Source organism: Centrocercus urophasianus, unplaced genomic scaffold, assembly GCF_019232065.1.
Source record: "Centrocercus urophasianus isolate 14NV4802_14NV808 unplaced genomic scaffold, USGS_Curo_1.0 seq_41, whole genome shotgun sequence".
NCBI lineage: Eukaryota > Metazoa > Chordata > Aves > Galliformes > Phasianidae > Centrocercus > Centrocercus urophasianus.
The window spans coordinates 3,624,572-3,637,358 of NW_024884989.1; the positions used below are offsets into that span (position 1 = coordinate 3,624,572).

Genomic DNA, 12,787 nt, shown 5'->3' on the forward strand with positions numbered 1-12,787 from the left:
TCCCTGACCCTGAGCTTGCTCAAGGAGTGCTCAAGCCCAGGGCGAGGGTGTGAGTTTGGGTATTTCTTGCCCATGAGCATCCCAGCAGCAGGTCGAGGCGCTGCTCAGGGCTGGGACGTGGCTGTGCTTTTTCCAGAAAGGAGCTTTGAGTGAGGAGAAAGCGCAGGCAGCAAAAGGAAATCCTGACTTTGGAAATACAGATTTGCTTTCTTACATGTGTCAAAACATTTTCTGAGGATAAAATTACTTTCCAAAGCACTGAAGGCCTCTGCACATGCATGTGTTGGCATTCGCTTTGGTAAAGACTTGGCGGCTGAGTTTGGGGCCAGGGACACAGAGCTTCTGCAGTTGCCAGCAGAGCCCCACAGCAGGTGCTGCCCACACCACCCCACATGCAAGGATTAGTGCTGGGGCTGCTTGGATCTGAGCTGCCAGCTGTCCCTGTAGCACGCTGCTTCCTCACAAAGGGGTTGGCAGCAAGTGCTTTGCAACCAGGGCATGGGGTCATGGGTAGGGTTGGGTTTGCATCCAAAAGGAATCATAGAATCATAGAATGGCCTGGATTGAAAAGGACAACAATGCTCATCCAGTTCCAACCCCCTGCTGTGTGCAGGTCACCAGCCACCAGACCAGGCTGCCCAGAGCCACATCCAGCCTGGCCTTGAATGCCTCCAGGGATGGGGCATCTACAGCCTCCCTGGGCAACCTGTTCCAGTGCGTTACCACCTCCGTGTGAGAAACTTCCTCCTAACGTCTCAGACACCTCATTTTAGGGGATTTTTGGCTCGTGGAGCTGCTGCCTTCCAGTGGATTGAGTCATGAGTTGCCTGAATTGGGTTGGAATTGGTTAAAAGGAAATGCGTGGAAATGGCAACACCTCTGTGTGCGTACTCCCCGCAGTGCAGGCACCCCGAGAGGAAGAGGAGGAAGGGCGATGCTGTGCGCTGACTGCTTCCACCTCCGCTGCCTCCAGCACCAGCTGGCAGGAGGATGGTGGGGCTGGGGAGACCCTGCAAGCACCAAAAGTCCCCTGGAAGGTGCCTTAGCAGGGACAGGGCCCTGCAGTCCAGCTCCCTGCTCTGCCCTGGATGTGGGGATGTGGCAATGGAGCCTCAGAAAGACCTGGGCACTGCCAATGGGCCCCAGCACTGCACGGTGCTGGCCTTGGGCTCCTGTTGTTTTCATTAATAGGCCCGTTCCATGCAGGAAGCCGGGAGGAGGGTCCTGTGGAGCAGAGGTTGTTTGCTTTCCTTTCTTAGCTCTGAGCAGGACGGGCTATTTTTAAGCTTTTCTCTTTTTTCGAGAGCTGTTTTGCTTCCTGAGGTCCATTTCTCATTTCTGCGTAAGGAGCAGGAGTGAGGTGATGCTGAGCAGGACAGCCCTGGCCACGCTGGGGACTGTTGTCAGTGGAGATGGCATCCCAGAACCAGCTGTGCGTTGAGGGTCACCTGTGCTCAGAAATGGGAGCACAGCCCTCTAGGTCAGGCTGGACACAGAGCAGTGACCAAACTTGCTGGAGGTCAACCCAGGCACCAACATCCCTATGCAACTAGCAGCAGGAGATTGGATGTCCCATCCCAAGAGCTGCAGATGGGCAAGCTTTCATGCTGTCCTCGGGCAGGTCAGGGTCTCCTTTGCAGAAGGAACACCACGGGGGCCCAGGGCTCATTTTGCTCTCAGAGGTTGTCCAAGCCATTTCCAGCCCTAATGAGGAGTGGTGGCTTTCCCAGCACCCCAGTACTCCATTGCCATGCAGTGTGGGCATAGGAAATGATATTTGATGGCTTATCATAGAATCATTAAAGTTGGAAAAGACCTCTAAGATCATCGAGTCTGACCCTAGCCATCCCCACTGTGGCCACTAACCATGTCCCTCAGTGCCACATCTCCATGGTTGTTGAACACCTCCAGGGATGGTGACTTCACTGGGCAGCCTTCTGTGACCCTAATCACAGCTTTGCATCTCTTCCTTAGACTTTCTGAACCCTTTTTGTGTCTGGGCTTTGACCTTCTTTTCATTTTTGCAGTGGGGCCCAGAAAGACTTGGAGAAAAGCCATTTCTGGGTGTTGCATGCAGCCCAGCCCTCCGATAAAGGCAGGGGATGGCTGTATTCCAGGAGCTGTGCTGAGGGCCGTGGGCAAGATTGCCTTGGGCTTGGGGCACTTTTAGGGGCTTGATGTCAACAGAAGAGACTGTGTGTCCCCCAGTGACGATCACTAGTGCCATCTTTGCTTTTGGTGATAGCAAATGGACAGAAAGGAGCTGACATGGCAGGGGCGATTCACAGAGAAGCAGCTGTTTGACTTGGTAACAAGCTTTTGGTACAAAAAGAAATCCCCAAAACACACGGCATAGGGACATTTCCAGAGGGGCGTTTGCAAAGAAAAGAAGCTCGCCAATATTTCCTTTGCTCTCAGGTTCCTTGAGAGCATTTACTTTAACTGTCTGTTCCTGCAGACACATCTGTCATTAGGTAATTAGGCTTCTTTATTGAAGGAAATAAAAAGGAACTGAATAGGCTGGCAGGAGGAGTGATGAGCAGGCTTTAATTGCCCACCATGGACAGAACTGTGATCGCAGCCATCAGGGAGCTGGTGGTGTGTGGCTGTGCTCCATCCCCTGTCAATGTCCCCTTCCTGCAAAACTCAGCCTAGGCTGGCCTTCCACGTTGTTTGGAAGCTGGGACTGGGGAGAAGAATGGTTGAAGTGTTATTAGGGATGTGACAGAGAAAGGAAGTGGTGGAGAACTCTTCTGGTGAGCCCGAGCTTGGTGCTGGAGAGCTGTGGACCTGCCAGATTAAATCTCAGCTTGGGAACTATTTAAAATTGATTCATTGTTCTTGGAGTGTGATAATTGAGAGTTAGATGCAGATCTCTGCTTCCTCCTGAATACATGGAAGTGCAGGACGAGGCATTGGCACAGGCTGCCCAGGGAGGTGGTGGAGTCACCGTCCCTGGAGGTGTTCAAGAACCGTAGAAATGTGGTACTCAGGGACATGGTTTAGAGGTTGTGGTGGGGATTGGGTCAACAGTTGGACTGGGACTCTGTGCCCAGGTGTTGCTCACCAGGGAGATATAAATGAGTTTTCTGGGTGCCATTCCCCAGTGGCAGCACGGGGTTTTCGTGCTCAGCTTGCCTGCACGTTGTGTCCCTGACACAGCCTGTCCCAGGCACACCGTTGCTCCCCAGCACTTCTCCTGCTGGAGACTGAACAGTGTTTTTGGGTATTCCCCCTAAAAAGGCAAAACAGCCCTGAGCTGCTTGTGTCAGCAGCTGTGATCACGATCTGCTGGTGAGGCTGAGCCACAGCGGCTGCCACGTGGACGCTTCCCTGCCCTTCCCTGCCGGCAGCTGCAGCAGATGGTTCCCATTGCTGAGCACAGGAGCTGCTCTGCAGCACCCCGGTGTGTGCAAGGGGCTCTTGGCCTGCAGGACAAGGGGTAGCCAGGGGTGCCTGGGGGGAAGGCTGTGCTCAAGTCTCCCTGACATTTCTGGTGTCTTGTGTGATCTCAGTGTGGCTTTCAAAGACTGGAGCTCGCCCGCAGTGTGCTGTTAGAGGAAAGGATGGGTGGGCTCATTGTGTTGAGTGGTGCAACCCAGCTCAGCCTTCCAGGGGAGTGTACAGTGGGGCAGGGAGCATTGCCTGTGGATGGAGGCTGCCCTTGGTGATGCTCCATCCCCTTTGTCAGGCTGTGGCTTGGAGCCAGCAAGCTGACACTGTTGTCCATCAGATTTCCTTGGAAAGATTCCTGGCTGTAGAATCTGGGCCTCCCAGCTTGCTGTTTCCTGCACTGGGGGGGTCTCATGTTATTGTTTTTCAGCACTTTGGCTTGAATGATCTCTAAGAACCGTTTTTAAGGATATGAGCTTTTGTGACTGCCACCTTTGGTTTTTTTTGCAGCGTTATTTGGGTTCTCTCTTCTGAGATTTTCACTTTCCAGATTTGGATTTGGATGGCAGCAGTCAGTGGGCAGCTGGTGTTTATCCTTTGGGTGGGAGAGGCGAAGGGAAGCGTTTGGAGTGTTTGGCACTGTACTCCACTGGGCTGGGTGCTGCTCCGGCTTTCTGGGGCTGCATTTCCTGCTTCATGTTCCAGCTTCATTTCTGGGTTTGTTGTTTCTCTGTCCCTCTGTCCCCCACGCGTTAAATGGGATTGTGAGTCCTCATGGCAGAGCGGTAATGGGGTCACATTACCGGAGGTTTCTGGAAGCGTCTCTTGAGATGCTCAGATGGATGGTAACTAAAGTCTGAATTCCTCTTAATTTCTTTCAGCTCTGAAAAGATCTTTTGAGGTCGAGGAGGTAGATCAGTCTTCAAATTCCTCCACCCCACAAAGACGGACCCCGAACCCTCTCCTCAGGTCCACCGTGTCCAGCTCCACACAGAAGTTTCAGGAACTCGGTGCCAGGAACTCGGAGCCATCTGCCAGACATGCAGACCCCACAGCCCAGCGATCCCCCAAGGCCCCTCTGAGGAGAGTGGAGCACTCCGGACCCAAACTGCCAGAGCCGGTGTCCAGAAGAACAGAAATCTCCATTGACATCTCATCCAAGCAGGTGGAGAACTCCACTTCGGGGTTGTCGAGGTTTGGCCTCAAAAGAGCAGATGTGCTGGGGCACAAAGCCCCGGAGCCAACCCCGCGCAGGACTGAGATCACGCTCGGCAAACCCCAGGAGCCGGGACTGCGGCGGGCGGACGCCCCGGCATCGAAGATCCCCGAGATGCCCCAGCGCAGAGCGGAGCCGCCCAGCGCTCCCATGCCCGACGTGGCCACCAAGCGCGTGGAAATCCAGGTAGCCAAGGCTGCCGAGGTGCCAGCCCCGCTGGCACGGCAAGTAGAGAGCATGGAGCACGTGCCAGCCCCACAGCCTCCCCAGGCAGAGCCAAAGCCGCAGCCGGTGCTGATGGAGAGCCCACCAAAGAGAGAAGAAGGTGAGTACCGCAATGTGGGGTGGGAGCTTGGAGCTTCCAGCTCGAGCAGTGATGGCTTTCGGGGCTGAGCTTGCATCTTGTCTCATGTGTCTACATGCATGGCTGTTAGACTTGGTTTTATGTTGGCTGAAAGAGCTGTCAGTTGGAATGAGACGTGCTATCAAGCTTGTAAGAAATAAAATGAGCAAATGCCAAAAGCTTGGGTGCCTGCGGAAGAAGACACTTCTGCCAGCACAGACCCGCCTGCCTGCGCAGCATCTCAGAAAGCCTCTGACATGCTGGAAAATGTGATGGTTGTGGAGGTGTTGTTGTGATGGGTTGTTGTTTAATGTTGTTGTTTATAGTTGTGGGGCAGAAACAGCCTCTTCATTAGCAGGAGTCAGGGTTTTTCTTTTTTCCTGCTGGTTGCTGGAGCCAAAGTCTAATAACATCGTGGATCAGAGCCAGTATTAAACTGGAGCCCTGCCTTCTATTAGCTGCATCTTGTTTTCGATTAATCCCGTATTAGACATGAAAGCCAGCTTCCCTCCCCCACTGGCCGTCATTTACCCTCCTTAATGTTTTAGAGATTTTTCTCTTTTAGCCTTTAATTATGTTTCCATTCCTCATCACGTGCTTTGCTCTTTCCTCTGCGGAGCTTTGGTGGGGAGTAGTGCCAGGGTGAGACCCTGCGAGCTCCATGTCTGCCCTGGGGTCCAGCTCCTGTGTTCTTGGATCCCATCCCAAGCCTTGCCCTGCCATGTGCCCCAGCTCTATTGCTGCTGCATGCAGCCAGTCTCAGATTGGTCCTACCCGGAAAATGCTGCAAGGTTCAAATGGGCCCTGCTGCTGGGGTTTGGGGTTTTGGTATGTATGTGCAGTCTGGAAGCAAACGAGGTGTCCACGCTGAAGCTGATGTTAGATCTGTAAGACAGGGGTGGTTTTCTCTGACTGTGAGCATGGATGGAGAGAATGAAAGGCTCCAGTAGGCAGCAGGCTGGTGCAGCTCCATCTGGGCATGGCTGGGGATCAGCAGTGGGCTTGACCATGGGCTCAGCCAGGGCCTCTCTGCTGGGTTTTATCCCCAGAAGCAATGAGGAAGTTGCCAAGGGCTCTGTTGTGCCCTGTGCCTGACCTCACCCTGCTGAGTTTGGGCTGCTGTGAGCTCCTCAAGCTCTGAATGTCAGGCAGCTGGGCACTTTAAGAGCAGAAGAATCTGAGCTGCTGAACGCCCCAGCTGCACAGCGGGGAAAGGGAGGGCTCTCTGCATCAAAAAGGACTCCAGAAACTCAGGACAGCTGCTGGGGATGGGTTTTAGCAAAGAGCCCGGCTGTCTGGGGTCTGCCTTACAGAGCAGGACAGGCTGGTGCTGGTACAAAAGGGGCTTTCAGTCTGGGTACGTCCAAAAAGAGCCAGGAAGAGAGGCTAAAGGAGCAGGAAGGGCTCTGGCTCCTTCTGCCTGCTGGTCAGCTCAGGCACACGCCCAGACCTCGTGGCCATTGCTCACCAGGCAGGGGTGGCATCTCCTCAGGGTGCCCAGCAGGTGAATGCAGGCTCATTGCTGATGTGACTCTGGCCCCAGAACAACCTGTCAGGTGAAAAACATGTTGTGCATGGCAAAGGATTGAAGTCCCGTTCCCACTCTGACCCATGGGATGCTCCCATAGCACAGACACCGTGGCACCTCATGCCTTGCTGCTCTGGCACAAGCAGCTGCACCAGGGATGTGCCAGCTGCCCCCAGCCCCATGCCAGGACACGCAGCCCCCAGCTGCTGGGCTCAGCTGTGCTCTCTTGTGCTGAACCCTGTGTCCCAGAAGAGGTGGCTGGAGGAGGGCCATCTCCCTGACCAGACCCTGAAGGAAAGCAGTGGTTGCAACTCTGAGCTTCATTCGGGTGGAAGCAGTGGTTCTCAGTGTGAGGAGACTGCAGGAGGAACTCTGGTGGGGCACAGGAGCAAGAAATATTTGTTCCCACCTCTGCCTGCTGCACTCTCTATCTCTTCCTCCCGTGCTCCCTGAGGTGCATCCCCTGTTCTCTTGCGGGGCTTAACGTTGAGTTTGGGGAGCTGATGACAGGAACACAAGCAGCCTGACGTGGGGCTGGCTGTGCTCCATGCTCTGCTGGGCACAGAAACATGTTTTCAGAGGCGCGTTGGAAAATTCACAACTTTACTGTTATTGTTTGAGGGCTTGTGAATTGAGTGAGTGTTGCTTTCCATGTTGGCTTATTCATCTGGGAAAGCATGTTGTTCTTTGCATCTTGCAAGTCTGTGGTGATTGGGAGGGAAGAGCAGAGAAGTTCATGCTTTTCATGCCAGCTTTCTGTTCTGTCTCTGCTTCCCCAAGATGTGGACCTGTTTGTATCTGGGGTTCTGGGATCGCAGCAATGGGTTAAAAGGATCCTGAGTGAGAAGTGGAAGCCCTCCTGACCTGATGGTCTTTCTGGTCTCTGCCCATGGCCTCGCTGCCCACGTCTCCCATTGCTGTAGCTAGAAAGGTAGATGGGGGTGGATGATAGGAGTGCTTGGAGCTGTCACCCGAAGCAGAAGCTTGACTTGTGCTACAGCCACGTCTGGATGAAGCACATCTCTGTGCTGTTGCACAGTGATGGGTAAAGCAGTCTGAAATGTGCACAGGAGTGCAGCTCTTATGGAGTTTTCTCCCCCTCTGGGACATCTGTGTGGGTGCCGGGATCCCTGAGATAGGAGCAAGCTCCCTTCTGCTGCTGCAGGAAAAGCACAGGGACTTCAGAAGAATGGAACAATTCAACTTTTCCATTCTTTTTTTTTTTTCTCCAGCCTGGACCCCTAAGGCAAGCTTTGTCCTTAGAACTTTATTTTTCATATAAAAGCTCCATTAGAGTTAGCTAAAAAAAAAAAAAAAAAGAGAGAGAGAGAGAGAGAAAGAACTTTCCAATCCACAGAACTTGTGAAGGACATCTCCAAAAAACAGGGACCCACTGCTGGGGGCGCTGCTGGGGGCACAGCCCCAGTTGTCCTGCATGGGTCATTAGGGAGCCTTGCATTTGGTGTAGATCTGTAGGGACAATGCTGAGCACAGAGGCGGGGTTCAGAGGGACCCAGGGGCCGCTCGCACAGCAGCCCTGCCACAATAAAGGGGTCAGGCTTGTGCGGATCAACAGTGAGTAATCATTTCCAGCTCCCTGAGCTGCACAGCCATTTAACTGTATGAGGAGATTAAAGCTGCAGGGAAACGTTTCCTTAAAACCAGCTGACACATTTGGGCTAGATTATGAGTAGTTTTTTTTTTTTTTCTTCTTCTTTTGCTGCTGTTGTTATTATTTTTAACAGGAAAAGCGCCTACAGCCTGAGATACCAAATGGAGAGGCTGAATGAGAAACACAGAGTCCAAATCCGCGTGCTCAGGGCAGGTGCCAAAAATGAGATAATCTGGAAAAATGGAGTCCTGGAGGAGCAGGGACTTGGAAGGAGAGCATGTGAGGAGCCTGCGTGCGGAGGGGATGCTTGTGTCCCATCACAGGGATGTGTGGTCACGTGCTGGGTGTCTGCATGGCGATGGCAGCAGTGCATGCCCATGTGTGAGCAGCTGGGGTAGCTCATCTGGTCTCATTTTGGGCTGTATTTGGAGCAGGAAGGAGGCTGGGTGATGTGGTTGTGCCGCACTGCTGTCCATCCTTGACCATCAGGATGTTGCTCCCAAACGTGTGGGCTGCTGTTCAGCTCAGGTCATTGCTATGCGAGACCCATTGGGGATGTAGGATTTTCTTTGGAGACAAATGGCAAACAAACGGAGAATTCACTGTCTCTCTGGAAGTCCCTGAGGGCCTGTAGGAAAAGCAGTGATCTCACCAGTGGGGGTTCATCGTACGAAGTAGTGGATTCCCATCGGAAATAGGACACTTCCCCCTTCCCTGCCCTGCCCTGTCTTCTTTGAAGCCGGATGAGGGTGAAACTGTGGTTGCTGAGCATCAGAGAAATCATGGCCCTTCCCCTTCTCAGCTGGCTCTGTGCACGAGGCCATGCATCCATGTGCTTACTCCCAGAAGCTTGCAGGGACTGCATAAAGGCTGAGCTTCCTGGCTTGGGAGAAACAACCAGGTGTGCCTGGTGACATGCTGCTGCAGTGCCGGTCCCACAACCTGGTGGGGTCTGGGCTGTGAGCCCCATGCAGCTGCAGGGCCCTTCCTGCTGTACCCAACCTTCTGCCGGATGTGCAGCTCTGTCTGAGAGCAGTGGGTGTCATGCACAGAGCAGACTGTGAGGGGTTGCTGTGTTTATCTTGTGGTATCTGTGTCTCTGGAGCCCATAGTGGTTGTGCTCTGGAACACTCCCCGCCCTACAACTCCTTTGGCATCCTCCAGCTTTCTCACATTTGGGTTAATCATCCCACAGGCTGATAAGGCAAATAAAATCCGTTATCTTGACCAAGATAAAACAAAGAGTTTGCTTTGATCTCTTACAGTAAGGGCTGGCCGCTGATTGTGTGGCTTCTCCCTGTTGGCTGGGGGAGGTGGTGGCAGCAGTGGCGATGAACCTTCTGCAAGGAATAGCTTTTCTTCTATGCTATTTCTAGATCTGTGTCCCAGCCTGAGATGTTTCTGTTGGCCAGTGGCTGGGAGGACACCGTAAGCTGGGTACGGTGCCAGCACTGTAAACTCTGTGAGAGGAATTGAGGAACTGAATGGAGATTATATGGAGATTACTTTGTTTTGAGAAGATCAAACACTGTTGTGTCCAAAGCAGATAACTTGACAGCAAGCCAGTTGTGTTCTCTACTCCTCCAGCAAACAGACAGAGCCGCAAACACTTTTGCATTGTCCAAGATGTTGCAATGGAGTCGAAGTGAATGTGGCTATAAATGGAAGAAGCAGCTCTTCTTGGATTGCAGCCTGTGCTCAGACTCCACTGGACCCAGTTTTTCTTCCATCTGTTACAGCTTTTAGAGGAGGGACTTGGGGAGAGGGCTGCTTTCCTTCAGGTTTGTAGGCCTTTGTTTCATTTGTCTTCTGAACAGACCTGGGAATAGAAGTTACCTGGATTTCTGTAGGGTCACACGCAGATGTTTCACTTGGTTGTCTTGTTTCACCATATTGTGGCATGAAGGCAGTAGGAGAGACATATTGAAAGATGAGGCTGGACCAAAAGGACGGCTCCAGAGCATCTCACAAACAGCAGAAGTTTGCAGATGTTTATGTATTTGTGAAAAGCAAACAGTGTTAACAAGCTGTACGAGGCTGCTGTGCCAGCTCAGCAGTGACAGCACGGGGCTTTTTGCTTGCTGTCTCCTCCTTGACTTCTGCTGCCTGCAGTTTCTTCTGTCGAAGCAGTGGGTCGTTCTTTGCATAGCAAAGGCAATTTGTACAACAGGGCTCAAAAATTACTAAAACAAAGCATCTTTCAACACCTTGAAGTTCAAAGACTGTTGATTCTTTAGCACGTACAAGCAGAACCTTGGATTTATGCTCTGGCTGTGCAGCCCAAGAGGCTGCGTCCAGGTTGTGTGCGAGCTGGGTGGTCCCTGCAGCCCTTGAATGTTCTCAGAGGTCTGGATGAGGCTTCCCATGGTGCAACTCCAGCACGGCCCCTGGCTTGAGTTCACAAGGGGTGCAGAAATATTTAGTGGGAGCTGAGATCCGAACTCCTTCTGCCTCTTTGTGGGTGAGAGAGAGCTGTGCAGGGAGTGCTCTCGGTGGTGCATGTGGTTCTGTCCATACGTGCTGAGCACCCATGTTGGCAAGATGAATTTTCCCCTGGTATATTATTTCCAGAGAGAAAGTGATCGAGGAGAAATAGGGCTGTGCCCCAGTCTCTTGTTTCCAGCTGTGCTTTGCAGCCCCAGCAGACCTGCTCCCCTTGGGTCTGGTTGTTCTGCAAACCTCTTGCTGTGCACATTTACTTAAGTGCGTGGGTCAGGCTGTCTGTGATGCTTATCTGTGGTGCTTTAACTTTTTATGAAGGCTCTGTCTTCTCCCCTTTGCTCCTCTGTTGCTGTGCACAGAGTGGGACAGACATTCCTTCCTCGAAGAGAAGTTTAATTTGGGGAGACCTCAGCCAATGGAGATTAGATGGGAATCCCAGAGGGTATGGTGCCTAGGAGGGGAGGGCTGTGATAAAAGTGAATAGTACATAAGCTCTTTAAAGCAGCTTTCTCAGTTACAGCTGTCTTACAGCTCACGGCTCTTAAATTGCTTCTTGCTGTTGTACCAAAGTGGTGGTGTCCTCTGAACCCTTCTCCATAGGTCTGCTGCATGGAAATGAATTCAGGGTGGATCCCTATAACCAGCTCCTTTGAGGCTAGGAGCTTTGGCAACACACTTCTTTCAGTAGCAGAAGTAAGTTTGGGAACTGGGAGCCTGGAAAATGTTGAGAAGATGGCTTGAGGCTGGATTGTCAAGATCCTACCTTTGCTGTTTGCTTGCTCGTCACCTTGGGTGAATCTCTCTACATGTTCCAGTTTCATCTTTTATAATAACAAGCAGGTGAATGTGCAAGAGGGTTTGGATTCAGTCCTTGCAAGGAGTCCTTTCTCCATGCAACAAGTGGCATTGGGCTGAGCCCTTCTTGTGGAGGCAGGAGGAGGGCAGCTGCTCTGCACAGATTATGGGCTGGTTTTGCAGAAATCTCCTGCAGCTGTCCAGGAGGAAAGTGAGGATATCGGATGGTTTCTTTATCAAAGCCCCCTCCAGTCCACTCTACTCTTTGGTCTGCTTTCTCCTAAATTTAAATATCAGCTGGTGCTCTCCAGAAGCCCATGTGTCTAGTCATTTGTTTTCCTTTTCCCTGGATATCCTTGGGCAATAGAAAGCTGCTCAGGGCTGACGGTAAGTCCTTTGCGGTCACACCATGTCCCTGTGTAGAAACCATGCTGTCCCCCAGAGCCCCAGGCTGTTTTCCTCCAGCACACTGGAGTTACGTGACTCATTGAGGTTTGCAGCAGAAAGGAAAGTAAATTCTCAACTTGTAGCAAAAAAGCCTGGGAGAGGAACCCAGGTGCACTCAAGAAAGCTGAAAAATCAAAGCAGAAAAAAAGAATTCATGTAATTTGGAAGTGAGAAAATGAGATTTGGAAGGTAACCCTCGGAAGTGTGTAAATGAATGCTGGCTCCTGGTTTGTGAGCACTGGGTGCTGCTGGTGCAGGCGTTGGTGAGCAGTTTGGGATGCTCTGCCCCATGTCCTCCCTTTTCCATCCTGTTCAGATACGAAAGAGAATTGAGATTACCTTGCAGTTATCCAGATCTGCCCTGAGAAAAATGGAGTCTATCTGAGAAGCATTTCTGATAAAATATAATTGTTTAGACAAACTCTGGCTGAACTCACTTCCTCCTGCGGCCCAACGCGCTGATAAAATGGGGGTGGAAGTGGGAGACCGAGTTCAGCTGCTGCTGAGCCCTTCCTTGGGATCATCAACCCCCACCCTGAGGTCCCCGTGTGCCCCTTCTCGTGGCCTTGGAGGAGCCAAGAGGATGACTGGGACATCTGTGGGCACAGGCTGGGATGTGGCCATGGGAGAGGCAATGTGGGTGCTCATGTTGGGGTCTCCATGTTGTGGAGTGGGACGAAGTGTGAGCTCTTGCCCTACTGCTGGTGTTCCTACGGGAAGCCATCCTCCCTGCCCTATTTTGGGTAGCAAATGGAAGTTAATTAGCAGCGTAGGAGCGCACGCCCTGGGGTTGGGAGGTGAAGGGTTCCTGCACAGCACCGAGGGAGCACTGGGATTTCCTCTCTGCTTGTTGCTTCATTTCCTGGGCTGAAATGTCTTGCAGAGGCCAAGCAGGGTGGATCAGGACCTAGGGCTTTGCCCTGCCTCCACCTGGGGGAGCAGGAGGAGCAACTTTGGGGTTATCTCAGCCTCCTGGCTGGGTGGGGGCAGCGGGTCTGTTGCTCGCTACCA

The 12,787-nt window shown here is 52.4% G+C and overlaps 1 protein-coding gene across 5 annotated transcripts in view; it reads left to right on the forward strand.

Annotated features, from left to right (window-relative positions):
- Window positions 1-12,787, forward strand: part of SEPTIN9 (septin 9) — a 95,122-nt gene that overhangs the window by 54,718 nt on the left and 27,617 nt on the right. For all 5 annotated transcript variants that reach the window (XM_042833263.1, XM_042833265.1, XM_042833267.1 and 2 more), the window contains one exon: window positions 4,275-4,934. In XM_042833263.1, the coding sequence (XP_042689197.1) occupies window positions 4,275-4,934 (660 nt within the window). The remainder of the gene's footprint in view (window positions 1-4,274; window positions 4,935-12,787) is intronic.